Here is a 21,488-nt window from a genome sequence, read left to right on the forward strand (position 1 = left end):
TAGGGTTTTATAGATTGCATCAATTTCCTCGAGTTATTGGTGCTCTAGATTGTTCTCATATTAGAATACAATCACCTAAAAGTGATATCGGCGAGCAGTTCCGTAATCCAAAAGGGTATTTCTCTTTAAACGTTCAAGCAATATGTGATAGCAAATTAGAAATTTTGAATATTGTAGCAAGGTAAATATGAACATTCAAATTGTATTTAATTAAATTAAAATCACTGCCCATAATTAAGTTTCTGAATTAACTTTTCCATTTTTATTTAGATGGCTTGGATCTGTCCACGATAGTACTATTTTTGATAACAGCTTGGTACGAGCTAAATTTGAAAATAACGAGTTTGGGGATTCTCTTTTGCTTGGGGATGGTGGCTATCCTTGTAGACATTATCTCTTAACTCCTTTATTAAATCCTAGGTCGGATGCCGAACACAAATATCAAGTACGTTTATTTTCTTAAAATACAATTGTTTAACTACAGAAAAGTGTTCAACTCTGTTACTAACTTTTATTCGTTAGAAAGCTCAAATTGGTACAAGGAATGTGGTAGAAAGGTTATTTGGCGTTTGGAAGAGAAGATTTCCTGTACTAGCGATTGGAATTCGTACACAAATACAAACAACCATGGCTACAATTGTTGCTACAGCAGTGTTGTATAATATCCTTCTACGTGAAAAAGATGAGATACCTCTTGAACTAGATGATTTTGTTGAAAACGAATTGTATCAAGAAATTCCAGTATTGCCTGTTCAACAGTTGGGTAACGCTGAGAGATCAAATTTAATAAATAATGTGTTTTCTTGATTTGACATCATATTAATTGTGAAAATAAATAATAAAATAAAAAAACAAAATTGTAGTATATTTTTTTATTTTTAAATTTTAAGGTAACTTCCTGTATCCAATAAAAATTATTGTTTATAACTTGCTGTAGTAAATATTAAATAATATAATAACAAAATAAAATAACATAAAATAAGAATTTAATTTAAAGACTACTCAACATAATATTGTATCTTAGTAACATATTAATAATAAAACTAAAAAATAACAATAACAAAATAAAATATTAACAATAGATTCAAAATCACATATTACATAATTGTTTAGTTAGAATGGTTTCCTTCATTTTATTTTGTTTAAACTCAGACTCTAGAATTTGTTCTTTTAGTTTCATTTGTCTGAGTTCTGAAGCATTCTTTTCATTTTCAGTATCTTGTCTTTTAACAGCTATCTTAAGTTCAATTTCTGCAGTCTCCAAATGTAATTGAGTTTTTCTTAATGCTATTGAATTTAAATTTTCTTTCACCTTTTCTTTATCATCAATTAAACTCAAATGTTTAGAAGTCAAACGGTGCAACCCTTCATATACTTTTTTTGAAGAAGAGCCATGTTTTTTAATTTCTATATCTATGTTCTTGGTTACAGGAGTACTAACAGTTCCAACATCATGGTTAATAGATTGTTTGTCTATTGTTCTCATTACTTTGTTTCTAGTTGTTAACGGTGTTTCTGAAGATCTTTTATTTGTTAATGCATCCTGCTCAAACAAATTAGAGTTATCTGATAGAACTTCTTCGTTTATGGTTTCAATTATGTATTGATCTAGTTGTTCAACATTCATTGTCTTATTATTATCTATAAATATAATTACAAACATTATAAAACTCAACAGTTCATAATTATTAACTATAATTATATAATATGCATTAGGCATACCATACCTGGAAAATCAGAATCAGAATCAAAATGGTTTTGTAAAGGATCTAAACGATCAGCTAAGATACCAATAACTTTTTCTGTCGTATTTGATAAAGTTGAAAAATTACAGCCACCACCAGTCTTGTAAACTTCAACCTAAAATGTACGATGTTTTAATGTACAATATTCAAAGATAAACAATCAATAAAAATAATTCAAAATACCCTGTTATCACTTTTGTCCTTGCGAGCTTTCCTCTTTTGTACATCGTATACTGATTTTAATTGACGAATGCTTCTAATGCCACTAACTTGTTGACAATTGTAACCATTACCAATTTCATTCCATGCAGCATCTTTTTCTTTATTGCTGGCACCACCAGTCTAAAAAATGAATTTCAATGTTGTACAGTACTGGTATAAGTATTCAAATACTTTTTAAGTACTCAAACATATATTTAAAAAAAAGTGTAGGATGCAGTATTTTAAATACATTTGAAAATAGAAATCTGCACATGAAGGAATACTTTTTAAAAGTATCTTTTAGAAGACTATACAATACCAACTGGAGAAAAATACTTTCATAACTAATTTTCTAATATAACACACATTAAATTGAAAATTATCTTACCTTGATATTTTCAATAATATTTCTATAGGGTATAACGAGATCAATTAACAAAGATTTTTCAGCTTCACTGAAATTTTTGCCCCTTTTCTTGTCATCCATATTGCACTTTATTATAATAGGTTTTTTTTTTTAAATATTAAATAAATATAAAATATAAATTAATTATTATTTAACAAATAAAATAACGATTTTAAATATGAAAATAATAATCACAATGGTTGTACGTGATAAGAATAATGTTTGTATTCAAACGTCTACCACGTAAGCGGTTGTAACCTGATAATTTTACAATATTTTTATGAAACGCAATCTGTTCTATAACTTGTTATTTACAGAACCGATAGATTATCGTCCCAACAGTTTAAGGAGTCGTTTTTATGCAACCGGGCATTAATCTAATATAGTTAGCATTATTCTAAGAGCAATGTTTAGATTAGGAAATTATCCGTCTATATAAACCATCTGTATCTTTTAGATCATTATCTGTTAAAATTATTAACAAATCTTTACAGTGTTTTAATATATCACCATTTTCCATTGTTTTCAACTTGCCAATGCGATGTAAAAATCCGAAATTGTCCGAATAAATCTCTAACTGATTAAAGCGTTTCTCAATCGACTATTGCATGGTCAAGAACGATGAAAAAATAATTTGTACGAAATCGATCTTCATTATTCAACACAGGTTCGTCGATCATTGCGCTGTTCATCATACTGCTGTGCATATTCTTGTTCGATTGCTTCTTTAATTGGTAACATTTGTGGATGCTTCATCTCAATACCAAACACCAACTTGAAAGGGGTCATACCAAGAGAACGCTGAAAAGAACCATTGAGAGCCAATTGTACTCGTGGTACTTGGCGATACCACTGCTCTGGCTTGTCTATGGCTAACTTGGTAAACACATTAACTATCACTGGATTGAGTCACTCGACTTGACCATTGGCTCGAGGCATACCTGCGGTGATTAAGACATAACGAATGCATCGTTCTTGACAGTAGTTCCTGAAGTCTCGGATGTGAACGCAGATCCCTGATCTATCACCAACCTCTCTGGACAACCAAACAAAGCTTCAAGTTTAACCATTCTGTCTATCACCTCGGCAGCAGTTACCCATTTAGTTGGGAACAACCAACATAACTTGGTGAAACAGCAAAGATATGTTTGTATCCCTTGGGTGTTGACGATAGTGGTCCCAAAAAATAAAGGTGCCAAGTTGACAAAGGCACATATCTCTTGTTGATGCTCTGTAGGAATCCTTCCTGTTTCCCCTGTTTTCTATTTACTAATATACACGGAACGCAATTAGATAAGACAATTATTTTACCTTTTAGACCGGTTATAAAATAATTTTGTTTCACCAACGCCTCTGTCTTTGCCGTTACAAAATTTCCAATGTTATGCGCGTTTCGAATGATTTCTGTTTGCATAACTTTTGGGACTGGGTGGCGAAGTACATAAACTGAATATGGTACGCAGAAATTCATACTGTCTCTTGGGAGTTACAAATTCAGTGTACTTGATACTGGATTCTTCAACTGGTTCATGGAAAAACCCATTACGCAAATCCAATGTGGAAAAGATCACTGCCCCACGTAATTGATCTACTTGATCATCAATAAGTGGCAATGGGTAGCGATCCCGTATTATTTTTTTATTAAGTGCATGATGTCGATACATAACCGACTGTGGACTCATCTTTAATGTTGTGCTCGTTTTGATTGTGGAGCCTTCAGGTTGTCTTCGATCGATTCACTGTGGTGTTTCTCTCTTAGTGGGACAGTCAAATGCCTTGTGGCTGACATTGAAAACACTAAGGCCCCCTGCTCGCATCCGGACAATCTTTAGACTGGTGCCCCCGCATACCGCAATACAACACCGTGCGTTGCCGTGCGTGCAGTATGAGCGACGTATTTCGAATTTTCTATGGCACGTTGACGGCGCATACGTTCATATAATCTTAGCTTCAGTTTAAAGTCATCAATAGAGGTAGCTACGCATAGAATAGTCTTATTCTCGATCGCGTCAAGTATACCGTTGATCACATATTCCATCAACGAATCATCCGGCACCATACCTTGTTTCGCAAGTTCACGTACTCTTAAGAAATATTGTAGAAGTGCCTCATCGTCTCGTTTATCGATGGTGGACCACAAACAATGTATATCAGCGACAGTCAGCCGACTATGAAATTTGCTCAATAATGTATTTCGCAACTCATCCCACGATCGTGCATCACTTTCGGAGCAAACGAAGGCGGCTGCCGTGCTTCTCAACAGTTTCTTGCTGTAGATGAACATCTTCAGGTCGGACCACATACACAATTCGATCATCTCTTCAAAATCACTTACCCATTTGGTGATCGTACAGTCATTATCACCCGTGAACGGTGATAACGCATCCTCGACGTTGTCGCATCTGATACCACTATCGTCAGCACATACTACCAGCTGTTCAGGTTCGCCGATATGCTGGTCGGTTTGATCTTCCCCGACCGACATTTATTGACCATCTTGCAGATTCAAGGTTATGTACTTATCATTTAATGCTCAGTGTCTCCACGTGTTGGAGAGACGCGTTTGACAGCAAATTGAGCCGATTCCAACAAATGGTAAAAACCCACAATCGTCACCTAAGCTAAACGCACAACTTCACCCTACGCAAACTGACAACGTAGACTTATCTTGCCTGTAGCACTATTTTGTTTGATCCCGGACAGGCCCCCAAAATATGTGGGATTCTGGACAACAGAGTAGGCAAGATTACTAAAAAAAACACTTTATTCTTAATGTAAATTACAATTATTGGGTTAACACTTATTTAAATGCAACTAGGCTCTAACACACTCGTCACAACAACACCGGGCGCACATCACTTGTAGCTGCCTCAGTGTGGCGTCCGAGTGCTGGTCACGAGTGCACTCTACCATAGAGACTCCCACTCTCACATATATATTTATATGTTACGGTAAAAGTACGAATACGGGTATAACCTAGGATATACAAAATATTTCGGTAAAACCCCGAATGATTTTTGTAGTTCTGACTTTTACAAACGAAATTTTGTTAATCTTAGGATAAACAACCAGCGTTGGAAAAGGTCCGAAGTCTTACCTTTATTGCCCGCACGCGAAAATATAGACAGCACACAACTTATCTCTAGTATATAATAATCGGACACTGTTCCGCGTGCGATTGATCACGAGTTAACTATATTATTAGCTACTGTACTAGTATATAAGATAGATTTATTATATATTATTATATTATAATTATATTTAAATATTATATTATTTGTAATTATATATTAATATACATAATATTTATTTATATTATACTAAATCTTACAACAAACATATTTATTATATTTATTTTTTTGTGCCGGGTTGACTGTTGTGGCATCTCGAGTTGCACAAAACATTTTTTGATCGGCATTTACATCGATTTGTGATACATTTTTTCAAACAGTCGCACCTTATCAAGCCTTGTCCACCAGTCAAAGACAGTTGCGATACTGCTTGACAAATACCGATTGTATTGTCTGGAATTATGACCGATTCTAAAAAATTTTCTTCGCATAAAGTGAACTGATTCCGAGTGAACAGTTGAGAAAGTGTTCCTGCTTTTGTACCCAGTCGATAATAATCTTCATCCACAACTTGTAACACCACAGCTAGTAATGTGCGGGCATCAACTTTACTTCGATCAACTTCCGGAATTTTAATTTTGATGGTTTGTCCAATTAATACAATTGACATTTTCTTGCTCGACATTTCTTTCATTTTCTAGTTTTTTTTTGTAGTCCAATATGTGATTCATCTCTATGTTTATTAATTTTTAATGCCCGTGCTGGTATTATATTTTTTTCTTCCCTTATTTCTACATGTTCAGTTTCTCCAGGTTCTTCTGCTTCTTCAAATGTCTTGTTTGCTGAAGTGTCAGCAGGCTCATCTATCTCACCTACATCAACTGTTTTTTTCATTTGGCCCTCTAAGTGCTATCTCTAATCCTCTTCTGTTTGCAGTTTTGATATTACATTTTCTGAAAATTGAATTAGCTAATCCCATTTTCATTTTAATCCCAAACATTGCTTCATATGGAGATCGTTTGATTCCTAAATATTTAGTAATTATAAAATATGTATTAAATAATTTAATACTAAATTATTTTAAAATTATCATTAGTTGTTTATAATTTATAACAATTAAAATAATTAAGTGGACGCCACATAGTCTGTAATGAATTTTTATATATACTGAGAATTCAGTTTTTTATTCATTAGCAAAATGATTTTATTGATTTATAATAACATACATAGATTAAATAGTTATACATTGAGGTAAGTATACAATACATAGATCATGATAATATTATACAAAACAGTTATACAGGATTATTATTTCGCGAGTTTATATAATGTTAAGATATCGGCTTTGATATTAATTATACTCACAAACATGTAGAGATATAAATTTTTAATTACTTACAATTATTCGGGATATAATGTTAAATACGTTCAGGTGACGTTAACAGACGTAATCACGAGTGTAAAATGAGACGAATTCGCGTAATATTTTACGTAAACACGAAAAGGTATAGGTATATATATATATATATATTACGGTGGCGATATTATATAATATCATACGGGTGATACCGCAGCGGCAAAAAACACGTATATATAGTTATATTGCAACAGACACGATAACGGCGGCGATTACGGCGCGGCGGAAAACACACTCTGGCACGTGGCTAGTCGGCCGACTGCTTCTAACCGTCCAATAGCCGTCGGTTAAGAGGCCGATTGGAGACCGAGGGCTGCAGTAGCCAGGTACTAGACACGGTCAGAGCGTGTCGGGAAGGTGTCTTTTCCAGCGTATCGGTCGCTCCTATATAAGTAGCCGGGTATCCCGGGGGCATGTAGAAGTACACGGTTACAATATATCTCTATACGGGTTTCGCACTCTCTCTCGATCCGCGCGCTCTATTGGCATTTATGTTATGTTATTTTTGTGATCGATATTATATTATTACTGTATTATTCCGTTAGGCGTCGCGTCGTCAGTATATTCGTTACAAGTCATAATATTATACTATGATAAAATATATTTAATTATTATTTTCATATTTATTTCAAGAAATATAATTATTCATATAATACCTATAATTGAGATTAAAAATGAATAATTATTTATTTATTTTTTGCGTACATTAATTATTTTTTCTACTACATAGATTCGTAATAACAGCATTCACGAATTCTCTCCCGTTATCTGAGTGAAGTATATTTGGTGCTCCAAAAAGAGTGAAAATATCGAGTAAGCAGTATGCAACTTCTTCAGCTGTTTAAATTTAAGTGGTCGTAAAAAAAAAAATTTAGTCAAGTGGTCTTGATAGACCATTATAAATTTGTAATCGTTATCGGGTTTTGCCTGCATATCAATTAAATCCACTTGGCAACGTGAATTAATTTCGGTGTGTACAAGTACTATAGGTTTAACGGTTAGACATTTTTTAGGCATACTGTTTTTTTTTGACATAGCTAACATAGTTTTAAATAAATATTAATAGCCTCAATATTACCATTTTTATATTTACTATTAACACCATAAGCAATACGATTTCTACCTCCGTGGCCTGTTCCATTATGTGCTTCATGAATAATGTCATACAAATCATTATAACTAGAGCCCGGATAATTATGCACTAAAAAGTATCAAAATATGCCATATAATATGCAGTGAAAATCATTAAAATATGGAAAAAATATGCAATAAAAAAAAGTTATATTAAAAAATTAAAAATTATGTTAAGCACGAAAAAAATACAAATATTTAAATTTAAACACATACAAATAAATACATAATTATTTATATTTAAAAAAAAACAAAATATACAACTCAAAATGTGTGTTTTTATTCTTTATTGTTAAAATTAATTATTAAATGATATTCAAGTTTTTCTTCGGTAAAACTGTGCCGTCTATCTGTTAATAAATGCTTGTATATTGAAAATGATCGTTCAACATCTACCGAAGTTATTGGAGCAAATTTAAAAGAGCTTAAAATCATTGGATCTTTATAGTTTTGATCTAGTAGAACCACTTCCGCTTCCCCTATTAATACTTTATTAATGTTACGTAATACTGTTAGGCCTTTGTTTTTGGAAAAAATATAATTTAATTTTGTTTTTAATTTTCGCTTCAATATGCAATAAATTTTGAATTTTGCCAAAATATGCAAAAATATGCAATAACCTTTAAATATGCAGAAATATGATAACTGACAACAATCCAAAAATATTAAAAGGAAAAAAATATGCAATTGCATAGAAATCCGGGCTCTAATTATAACGAACATAGAAACGCATTTCTTCGGAGGCACCAGTCGTCGGAACAATCAATTTTTCTTCTCCGCCAATATTAACAATATCAAACCGTTTAAGTCGACGATAGTGAATTGATTTTTTTACATTAATAGACTTCGATTCTTTAACTTCATTCATTAAAATTTCATATTTTACATTTGTTATATATAATGAATTTGTATTATTTTTTTTTCAATAACTTTATTTAAAATTTCATAAAAACGTTCCTTAAGAGACATATTGAAAGGTATACTGTTCGCGGCAATTGTAAAACGAATACTGCTCGTAAAATTATTTTCAAAAGGACTAGATATCAATCAATCATCTGTATTATACTTGTTCAATATCATAAACTAAATTACAAATAACTTTTATCACATAGCACAGATAAAGTAGGAAGGTACATTTTTAGTTAAATACCTAATTGATTGTATGAGTTGGTACAGGTACACGCATCAAGGTCTTCCATAATCATGATTTATATTAAAGTCAAAATGAAAATTCCCAAAGTAGATCGCAATAAAATAATTTTTAATAATAATATAAATAAGTGTACCTAAATATACAAATACACTAGTAGGTATGTAGTAGCTAATACAGTACCTGATAAACTTAAATAATTATATTATTTTTATATACGACTTTATATGACTTTTTCCAACGCTGGTTGTTTATACTAAGATCTACAAAATCTCGTTTGTAAAAGTCAGAACAACAAAAATCATTCGGGGTTTGACCTAATTATTTTGTATATCCTAGGTTTTACCGGTATTCGTACTTTTACCGTAACATATATATATTTATAAACAATAAATTTCATTTTTCATTGCATACTTTTGTAACAATATTTATTTTTTTAAGTGGGCGTTTGTCGGATTTTGTTTGGAAGCGGGCGGTAAAGATAAGAAGTTTGGGAAACACTGGTTTAGTATTAAGCGGTATGTGGATTCCTGTAAAACATAAACTGATAATGGTACTGATGGTAATTTATAATATTAATATTACTTCAGTAAAATATATTAAATATGTAAAAGCTATTATAAATTTTAATGTAAAACAAAAATAAAAAATAATTATTGAATCACTGGATGATGCCCCCTTCTGTATCATACCTAGTGTACATAATATTCTTAAATTTAATACAGATTGTAAATATATTTGTTTTTATTAATGATAATAAAAAAATAAATTTAATTAATAATTACACTCCCATGCACTTTTTATTATTTATATTATTAATGACACCTTATAGTATAAGGCTTATACGAACCTAATATATTATACAACATTCACTTTCATGTACCTATAGTTAGTTTCTTTTTTAAAAAAACCTATCCACTGTACATCGAATGGACATAACCTACATTTACATAGAATGCTTTGATATTTAAACATGTAATTATGATTTTGAGCTTAATAAATTGTGTTAGTTGTAATTACACAATGTTAGTTGTCTTTTATCTTTTTTTTTATGCATAATAATTTGTAAATAAAAATATATCATTCCCAATAATAAGATGGCATTCTCTTGTAAGTGTGTGGTTATGAACTACGACCTTACTTATAGTAGACAACCATACTTCAAATTATAGTGTTTTCAATTCTACATCATAGGATTGCAATTAAGCGATCATAAAACTAATGACAAATACCTGTATGTGAATTTCTCGTAAAAAATGAATCATACAAATTGCCTAAACACTTTGAAATTTTCATTTTTACAATCTTGCGCCAAACGAAAATCATCCAAATATTATAAATGTCATACAGACATAAAATCTTTGCCATCTCTCCTCCCGCTAAAAAAAAAAAAAAATTAAAAGTAAGTTACTTACTTAGTATAAGAAAATATTACCTTTTTAAATTCCTACCTAAAAGTTTTTTATAAATCATATGTCAAAATGTAAAAATACTAATAATTTTTATTTAGCAATAATTTTAAAGTAATTTTTAGCAAAAAAAACAATAATTAGTAATTATTAGTAGATACCTTTACTATAATTACCTATATATTTATGCTTGATTATAATTTAATATAACATTTTTACAGATTAGTCTGTATAATGTTTCGAAATTAAATAAATTATTATACAATAATGATTTGTGATAAGCATTTTTCAATAGTTATCTATTAGTGACTAATATTATATATTGGAATGTCGCGTTCAGCTCTTAACAATATACAATTGAAAATATAAAGTTAAGGATGCCTTTACGGCTGGCCGTTAGGTAGCAGCATTTACAGCGCTAACAGCCTGTTTTAAATAAAATAATGAAACACAAGAATATAGTATAATGTGATTAATAAAATAAAAATAATTTTAATGGTATAATGATATTTTGTATTTAACAATGAATATATTTAAATTGCCAGCTCTGAATATAATAATTATTAATTATTGACAGAGATAAAATGGAAAAAATGCTTGAAAAGCTTACAAATGTATATTATGAATTAATGCTTGATTAGCATATGAATATAATGGCAATATATGAATGAATATGATTGATTATCACATATGAATATAATATAAAAATACAAGTATGATGCAATGTTGCTTGATTAGCAATATACCTACATATAATAATGTATAGAAAATATAATTAGCCCTGCTGGCTCAACAATGTATAATAATATGTAGGTATAAAAGATAATATAAATGGCCTATGTCAGCTCAATAACAACAAGAAAGTATAATAATATCAATTTGAGCCAGCTGGTTTAACTCAAGAGTATAAATATAAATTTGACTTAAATGGCTCAACGCTCAACCCAATAAGTTTTAAAATATAAGAAATTGGCCTAAGCTGGCTATATAAAAAATATAATAATGATGATAATAATAATAATAATAATAATGATAACCTGGTAACTGGTGTCCGTTGGCGGCTTCAAACCGGAACGCTACCGTCTCGGGAAGCCCACACTTGTACAATAAAAAATAATACAATATAAAATAAAATGTGTGACAATCTCGAGAATGTACGACCAACGAGCCACCAGTTCAACGACTAACACAACCACAAATGCACCACAAATAATAATAATGCTACAATCCACAACCACGTGGTTCTGTAAGTACGCCTTGAACGCCCTGCTGAATTGGGGAATAATAATTAGAACCTTATATTATAATAATAGTGATACTTACGGAACCTTTGAATGTAAAAATGACGAACAACAAAGGCAATGATGAAATAGATGTATACAAAAAAGGAAGTTTGATGTAATGTGTTAACACGAATGAAATATATGCAACACCACTGGCTGGGAATTATGACCATGCAGCTTGAGAGGCTAAAAAATACAAAAAAAGAAGGAAAATAAATTTGAGATTTTGGCCAAGCTTTGACATGAAAAAGTATAACGACCAATGAACGAGACGTAGGTATACTAATGCAGTACCACCTTTGACACAAATAAAAGCTAAAGAAACCGACTTTCGGTGGCACTGGGACTATTACATAATATATAAAAGACAAACATTGAATAAAAATAAATTATTGAGAGCACATACGAAAGAATACAAAATATAAAGCCGTTACAGCAGGCTACGCACGCCGCTCACTAACAGCTTGATAAGAACATATCGCTGGTATCATAGCCAACAGGGAGACAACTACGTGCGCAGTCATGGCACAACAATAATAATAAGTAATAACACTCGCGCTGCTCAATGGCGCGAACAGGGTACATAATTTTAAAATGACCAAAATGTGATTGCAATTCTGGGCCAAACGGAAAAGGTCAAGTTTAAGCGAAACGGCCAACGAGTATGTACTTCATTACAGGTTGTCATGGTGTATGATAGCTTTGTATCCAAATTTCAAACTTAGGTATCTAAGGTATTTAAATTTAAAATAAGCAAAATAGAAAATCATATAGATAGGTAAGGTTAGGTTAGCTTTTAAAATATTTGCAAAAATAAGGTACTTGATTACAAAACAACTGTGCGTTCCCATCATATCGTTTATGTGTGGGATCATAACGAACAAAATTCATAACACTACAACGGAATTTGGGTTTCCAGTCCATTTCTAGTTATTCTTCGAACTCGCATACAACAATTTACTTTTAAAACTAATTAAACCCCCACCGGCGACCGTGGACTTTGTGTCGACGAAAATGATACATTGCCCAAAAGTCCATATGGTCACACCACTCATTACCTATGGTCTAGTAACAATTGGTTTAATTTTGAATTGTGTGATCATATATTATTATATATACCTAACCTAACCTAATCTAACGCATCACAATGGCCGTAAATTACAAAATTGTTTGAGAATAAAAACATCTCTTCACTACTGTTCGTCTCTAGAAACTGACGATGACGGTCGTTATACTCGTACAATATTGTTATAGACATTATAGTTATATAATACAACATAATTAATTATTAACAAGAAGAAATGAAGAAAAAAAATGAATATAAAAAAAAAAAAACGGCGATTACCCACAAGAAAAATGTCATTAGGAAGTTGTGGATCGCCAAACTTTGAACATTTTCCAAAATTGATCGTACCGTGAAAAGTTTGAGAACCTCTGTATTAAGGGGCTTAATGAAGGCAATTTTAAAGACATTTTAAGAAAGAAAAAAATTTGGAGTAGGTATTATATTTTACTGTGAAGGTACTTTTCATTTCTTTTCCGGTTGTTGTGTAATTCCAAAATTATATCTTAGGACATTTGTAAAACATATTATTTTGATACTATTACTGTACTGTACTGTAATGCGATCAACTTGTGGTTTAAGAACTAAACACTTATTACAAAAAAATCGGAAGAGGATTATATTGTTATACAAATTTTAATGATAATAAATTTGTATAAAAATATGACATACGTATTTAATAATATCATAATTATTTAGTACCTATTTATTTTACAATTTCAGTTATATTAAATATCATTTTTATTTTCCTAACATTATGAAAACATCATAGCAAACTTTATGATTATTACTAAAAATGGTTTATTGAAGAAGGTTATACTATTTTTATGTTTATCTGTTACAAGATAGTAAAATTTAGTTAAAAATGTATAATAATATGCTAAATCATAACTTTAAAATTTAACATTAATTATTGTTATTTAGGCCATTGGATTTACAATTATTTAACTTTCATCTAAAATTGTATTTTAATTTTTAATTTTTATTGATATTTATTTACTACACGTAAATGATAACATTGATTATACAATTAAAACAATTATGAAGTATATTAAGTAGGCAGATTAGGGCTGACGGTGAATTGGTTGTGAACAATATTGATCATCTGGATCACTCGTTAAAAATATTTTGTAATATTTATAGGTCTTGTATCATAAAATATTTCACATAATATATATATTATACACATAATGTTGATGATACTTCATTCAGTTTATAGGTAGTTAGGTTGTATTAGGTTATTAAATTATATTACAGTGCATACAAAAATTACGCAGTATAATATCCATTATGATATCATTAGTACCCCATAAAATGTATGAGCATTAGGCATTTAAGTAATGTTAGGTTTAACCATATTTCATTCGCAAATTATATACAAACTTTTGTTATGTAGTTATTTTTTAATATACAATTATATTAATGTTATGATAAATTGGGTAGGTGCATTAAAAATATATATATATATATAAATAAAATGAAATTATTAAAGTCGAATTTGGAAATCATGATGGACTACTTAAAGAAAAATAACTACTTTATTTTCATTGGTATTCATATCATAGTCAGCAGACCTTTTGTAATTCGTTCTGCGTGATCGTTCGTGGTACTAGTATTTAACACCAATAGTATTTCCTGTGAAATATTATTAGTGTCTATAGCTATATATGGTACTTATTTTGTACGTTTTGATTGGACGGGATGCGTTCAAAATAGATCTGATATCATTATGTATCTTTTAACAGAATTTTTATTCATGAAGATATATTTTTTTTAATTTATAACGATGCTAAAATAATACAGGTCTTCTAATATTCTTCAATTTATTCGATCAAGATTCATTTCAGTCTACTTATCTTAAAAATAATTTGTAAAATGTATTTCAACATTCTCCCGTTATTTTAAAAATGTAATTCCAAATCCAATAGTTTGTTACAAGTATTTTTTACATTCTCCTTAAGTACAAGATTATGTTCTATGTTCTAAGTTCATTTGAACTTGTAAAATAAATCCTGAGTCTTTGATATGCTTCAATGGAATCTTACATTACTCAGAGTTGACACGACTCGCAAGATTAGGTTTGAAAAATTAGTTAGGTGCTTGCTTTCTAAGTTCTTATTGATATAAAACTTAAAATACAATTTTATTTTTATATATAATTCAGTCAAACAATGTGGATGTGATATCAGCTAGAAATTTCAAATTTCTAAACATTTAGTCGGGCACAATACATTTATAAAAGTTCTTATGTATAAATAATGGCCCCAATAGCATACCAACGATGTGTGAATCCTCGACTCCGCTCCAATTATGTTATAGTGATTACTGATTAACCCCCTCCACCACCATAAAATCCTTATATTTTATAGTTGTGTAGTTTCTAAGAAAATAAAATTCCACACATGTAAAATAACGTATACACTTTTGATACATATAAATATTTTTGTTAAGTAGTAGCTAAATGGACATTTATTTTTCAAACTATGTAAATGATACGTGGATATAAAAAAGGTATATATAACCGCTGGTCTAATATTAATACTAAGGCGCTATATCGATAATAATAGGATTATCAATCATTGTTGTTAATATCATTGTCTAGTCTTTTCAATTAAATGATTATCAAAATAAGTTACGTGAATAGCTTGAAATGTGAATTTTACAAAATCACTTCACCAATGAGAATATTTGCCGTCGGCAACTCTTTATTTATTTTAAAATTTAAAATCATACATATAAATATTGTCGCAATTAAATATATTAGGCATTAGCTTTGAAATGTTTTGTAAATTCAAGCAAATAATTATAATTGATATTACTATAAACTAAAATATTTTTATTTATATTATTTTAAATTTAAACTCTTCAAAAAAATTATGGTTTTTGACACTTAATTTTTTCCACATTGTTAAATCGTTACATTAAGCACGTCTTGACTTTCATCTAACTGTTGATTATTGATTAGTATATAAATATAATTTAGTAATACCATAAAATATCCTGTCAGATATATTATTTCAAACATTTTGCTGCAAAATTTTTGCAACACAACATATTATTACCTATAACGTGTTAACTAGATTTATATACTTTGTAATATGTATCCAACTGATAGACGAACGTAAAACTTACGAGTTGTCTCTGATACCTAAATTATAGTTAGTTGAATGTTGAACTTGACAACCTGGTGCCGAAACGCTAATATATAATTTCTTTCAGACCACATACCAGTCGACAAATGATTGATATTTTATGTGATTTTATACCTTATCTCCAATTAGTTTTCATATAATTACACAAAGTGACGTCTTTTCGACGGATAATCTCGTTTGGGAACTTGTTTTCCAATTAGGTGTAGTAGTATAAATGGCAAATGATTTTCGAAGATAATTTGATTTTTTAAAATTTTTATCTGGTTGTAACGGATTTACGTTACATTTTAAACGAAAACTTCTACGACAATTTGCTAAGAAAAGTTAACCAGTTATAAATATAATTTAAATCTAAATCCTTGCTCACTTTAGGTTAGGTAATAGGTTAAGTTATCGATAACGTATACGTAAATACGTTGTTACTTGTTAGGCAATTGAAACAAAACTAAAAACCAATGTGATATTTTGATAATAATCAAAATATAACATAACATTTGACTAGAATATAACCTAACAGGACTATAAGATAAAACTTCTGGTAGGGAGAGGGACACTAAACTGATAAAGCAATGGTTCAAACGGTTTCTGGTCTAAAACTTTTAAGTTAGTCTAGCGTTGACGTTGGAAACACTTGGTTTGTACAGGTGGGTAGCAAACCCTGCACTCCCCGAGTGTCAAACTCTCAATAGTAGCAATGTAGAAAGTCGTTCAGCAGTCTTGGGTAGTACCTATTCGGAATACTATTTAGGTATTCAGAATACTTTTTAAATTACTTCTCCTAAAAGTATTTTATGCAGTATTCATAATACCTTCGAAAGTATTCCAAATACTATATTCAGAATACTTTAATAGTATAACAATATATTATTTTTAGGATTTTAGTATTTTAGCATCTATATTTGCAAAATGTCAAGCTATTTGGAACAAACCTAACTGTTCAAGTCAAATGGCCGACATAGTTAAAACCAATTCGAATGTAGGTATACTTAAAAACTCTTAATGATACTCATTAGAATCCCTGGTTTGATGCTATGAAATTTCTTATTATTCATTTTATAATGAGCCCTTCTAAATTTAAATGTTTAAATAAATACTTTTTACATTCCTTATTTAGTATGTATTGTTTTCAACTGTGCCTGTCCTGGTAAAAGATTTTATACTTTAATAATATTATTAATATTATTCATAGAAGATAATAATTACAGATAATTATTATAAATATTAAAAAAATTATTATAATATAATATTATAAATCATTAATAGTTATAGTTAGGTATATTATAATTTTAATTTACAAACAATATATTATATAGGTATATAAACATTGGCTATAATTTCCCAAAAGCAATTATTATTTTATTAATATCTATAACAAAAAATATTTTAAAAGTATTTGGAATATTTTTATAGTATTCTAAATACTTTATTCAGAATACTATTTTTATGATGTATTCAAATGCATATTCGGAATACTATTTTTCATGAACATTCGAGTATTTATTCCAAATACTTTTAAAAAGTATTTTACCCAAGACTATCGTTTAGTCACTGTGATACATTCAAGAATTCGGACATAGATTGGCCATCTCAATCTATCTGTCAATGATTTTTTTTTATTGTCTACAGTTTACACCATATAATCATTTCTGATATAAATAGACTGAATGGATTACACAGCACCACTGCTATGTTGAACGTATTTAATTGATATTGTTTTTAAATAGTGACTAATTTTCAATTTACAATGTTGTAGAATGAGTTTGTACAATTAATAAAAAATTGTTTTTGTTTCTTAATCTTTGCTGTAAATTACCTCCACATAAGTAAACAATATAAATGTGCAATGCAATACTATTAAGTTGAAATATTTATTCTTAAAATCATTATTGTGTACATTATAATTATTATATTTAATAGCACGTGAATACATATTGATAGGGTTGATTACTGAATGTCGAATCAGGTGTCTCGGGTCAAACGGTAAATGACACAATATATTATTTAGTGTCTATGTTTGAAGTGTTTGAATTATGGCAGTGAAATATAATTAATCATGTTATCAATTACTTTGAGAATTTTAATTCACTAATTGAATAAATATTTTCTCTTTTCTTTTGAAATTTGAGTATTTAATATACACGGAACAAAGTATAAAATAAATAAATAACAATTATCAATAATTTAGTTAATAACAGGCTGTTAGCACTCCCACATTACATATGAATATTGTCTTACAAACTTATATAATATCAACATGGCAAATGTGCGTTAAGTACCCAGAACGAATTTCGTATTGTAAAAATAAGGCGCGATTGAAGGGTTTATCAAGTCAATTATAATTTATAACTCTATGAAATCTATCAGTAACATTATACGTATTATATTACAGAATCAAAATAAAAGTTTTTTTTACAACATTAAGTTGAATATTTTTTAGATTCTGAGTGGTACGGTTAGTTTTAAATTATGTATAGGTATACCGGGTGATCCATTTAACTTAGACACTTATTATTTCGAAAAGATTCAATTTTTTTATTTTAATTTTCATTTAGAAATGTTGAAATTAAATGAAATCTATATATAATATATAATTAACATTCCTATAATTTCAAATTGTTTTTTATATGATAAATTGATAAATATGAATAAACTTTAGATTTTTAAATGGTAATACACTAATACCTATATTTAATAACTATTTTTTTTTAAACTTCTGCGTTTGAATTTTTTGTTTCGATTCAATATATTTTGAAATATAGCCAATTAAAAATATGATATAGGAGAAGATTTTTGTATTTGCTCACACATGTTCTTAATAATTTTTAGTCAATCATACAAATCAATAATCTTCGAATCAAAGTAATCGAGACGGCGTATTAACACTACTTAATAAATTATTACTGTTATTACTTTACACACATAGATATTAGATCATAAAGACATAAATAGAGTATATAATCATTATGATATCATTTATTATTAGTATGAAAATAAATATTTATTTTCAATACCTACTATGCTTATCTATAAACTTGAAAAATTATGTTAACTCCTGGTCTTTACAAACAAAAAATACAATAGCACCTACAAAAAACATCTAACTTTGAGGGGCTATTTCTAACAAAGAATTATTGAAATATTAAAATTAATAAAAAAAATAGTTTTATACATTTCTTACATTGTATACATAGGTTACCATTCAAAAATTAAAAGTTGATAGTTGTTTCACTTTTAAAAATAAGTGTTAAACTATTAGGGGGTATGAAAAATGTTAGACTATTGCAACATTTTGATATTTAAAAAATAAAAATTTTAAAAATAAATGTTAGTACTTTTTGAGATGATGATTGTCTTACGTTTAGTGGATTACTCTGTATATCATAATATATTTTTTATCTATATTATTAACTTAAATGTTACAATTTTCAACCTTGAGGGTAGTTTCTTATAGCAAATAGATAATACGACTCATAGTTATTACTCTGATTTGGAAGTGGTGCAGAGTATTTTGTTAAGTGGATATTTATATACGTAGAATTATAATTTAGCATAAACATGGATTATTTTAGTGTTAATGGTTCAGGCTGTATATAATGCCACATGGTCATAAAAAGTGAACAGAATAATAAAATGTTGCGTACGCAAAAACCTGGATACATTATAATATAATATGCAGACGACAGTAGAACGGCCCGGTAGCCAGTATTACAATAATATAATTATGATATTATATATTATATATATATATATATAAATATGTGTAAGGTGAGGTTGGATTTTATGTACATAATAGTCGGACCGCGAAAAAAAGAGAAAAGAAAATTAAATGCATAATATAATTTCCCCGGTCACGTTGTTGGCGATTAGTATTCATTGCGTTTCATCGCGGGTCTCGCGCTAACGCACTTCTCTACCTCTTTCTCTCTCTTAAGTTTTAATGCTAATTGATACGCATTAATCTGTTTAATAGTCGAAGGGATTATAATGTCTGCGGGGGGATGGGATGGATGCTAAGGGGAAGGTCACGCAAACTCCGACGGCGATATGATATATATTATATATATATATATATATATACCTATCTATAATACATAGATACTTAGAGTTAGTGTTTACCGCAACCCTGCAGACGGTCTCTACTTAATGCAATATTGGGATAGGTCAAACATTATACTACAAAGCAATCAATGCAGATAACTGCGGGATAGTTTTAATGTTATATTGTCAAGATGTAGGTACAATGACTGCAGCGATCAAAATAAATCTATAATAACAACGATGACATTTAATTAACCCAAACATACAATCTAATATAATGAATATTACCCATTGTAATTAACAGATTAGCTAGATTCATAAAGTAAATCATCTTTTGTAATACATGTTATTTATTCATTAAAACGTATTGTTCATTTTCACATTTTAAGTTTTTAATCTCAAAGTCATATTGGAAGACAATTGAAAAAATGGTCACAAGTAATACAAAAATATAGTATAAATATCATCAAATTACGTATTGTTTGAAGATGAAATATAAAAATATCCATAAACTATAACTTATCATAATCTATCCTCAAATACCTATATCATGTTTATGCAATGTAATCAAAAAACTACAGTAGTATCTATAAATGAACGAATCTATGAATATTGTAATATGCATAATAATAGTAGGTGCCTATTGTTCTTATTTTCTGGTCATTTCATGTATGAATTGAAGCCTGGTGAAAATGGTATAACACTAATTTATTATCTTCAATATTTAATGCTTTAGTTTAACGAACACAATTCTGAGTTTAAGTAACAAATTGCCATCATAGACTTTTTTACATGGTTGCGATTTACAAATAAATCAGAGTATGGAACAATAGATAAAGCTAAGTTACTCAAAAAAATTATTTTGAAATAAAAAGCCGTATGTAACTAACAATAATTATTAATTATTATATAATTTATACAAGATACACGATACTTAGAACTTGTAAGAATCATAATATTTATACATTACTAAATTGTGTTATTGATTGTTATTATTTTTATTCTTTAAACTAAATCCTCGGGAACAAAATAATAAAAATGTTATTATATTCAAATTCAATTGGTCATTTTTAGATTCTGAACGAAGTGATGAATATATTGATTTTACAATGATGTGTGTTTTTTTTTTTTTGTGTCTGTGTACAGCATAACTAGTCGAAATAATGCTTCGATTTCAAACATTGGGAGTGGTTTCCGATGTAAAATTGAAGATCCTTGGTGCATTATAGAGGTCAAAAGTAAACATTTTCCAACAGTTTTCAAAAAAAATCGAGAACAACAAAAAAAAAAATGACAGAAAAACGGGAATTTTTACGCAAAACCAGTTTTCGACCATATCGATATTTTTATATGGTTGTAATTCAAAAACTAATCACTAAAATTTTTGACTTTTTTTGAGTTATTTATAGACCACTGAAATTT

General features: G+C 29.2%; 1 protein-coding gene across 4 annotated transcripts; it reads right to left on the reverse strand.

The window, feature by feature from the left end:
* Positions 1–857: 857 nt before the first annotated feature.
* Positions 858–12,253, reverse strand: LOC107168601 (uncharacterized). 4 transcript variants are annotated; one of them, XM_089217030.1, is made up of 6 exons: positions 11,859–12,253; positions 11,568–11,799; positions 10,354–10,500; positions 1,929–2,087; positions 1,728–1,860; positions 858–1,641 (listed from the first exon to the last, which is right to left on the reverse strand). In XM_089217030.1, the coding sequence occupies exons 3-6, from the start codon at positions 10,384–10,386 to the stop codon at positions 1,091–1,093; spliced, it is 876 nt and encodes a 291-aa protein (XP_089073156.1). In that variant the 5' UTR covers positions 10,387–10,500; positions 11,568–11,799; positions 11,859–12,253; the 3' UTR covers positions 858–1,090. The 4 variants fall into 4 exon arrangements, with proteins under 4 accessions (XP_089073156.1, XP_089073157.1, XP_015373560.2 ...); XM_089217031.1 differs by lacking the exon at positions 11,568–11,799 and having other exon boundaries at positions 11,854–12,253; XM_015518074.2 differs by having other exon boundaries at positions 11,568–12,253.
* Between the last annotated feature and the right edge of the window lie 9,235 nt (positions 12,254–21,488).

Source organism: Diuraphis noxia, unplaced genomic scaffold, assembly GCF_037042655.1.
Source record: "Diuraphis noxia isolate RWA-SAM2 unplaced genomic scaffold, SU_Dnox_SAM2 contig0001, whole genome shotgun sequence".
Classification (NCBI taxonomy): domain Eukaryota; kingdom Metazoa; phylum Arthropoda; class Insecta; order Hemiptera; family Aphididae; genus Diuraphis; species Diuraphis noxia.

Bases quoted from the DNA above. Each gene is read 5' to 3' on its own strand.
- LOC107168601 (XM_089217032.1), bottom strand. From the start codon at position 2,433: ATGGATGACAAGAAAAGGGGCAAAAATTTCAGTGAAGCTGAAAAATCT. The intron at 2,088-2,334 runs GTAAGATAATTT...TTCATTTTTTAG, and splicing joins ATATTATTGAAAATATCAAG to ACTGGTGGTGCCAGCAATAA. The intron at 1,642-1,727 runs GTATGGTATGCC...TTATATTTATAG, and splicing joins TTCTGATTCTGATTTTCCAG to ATAATAATAAGACAATGAAT.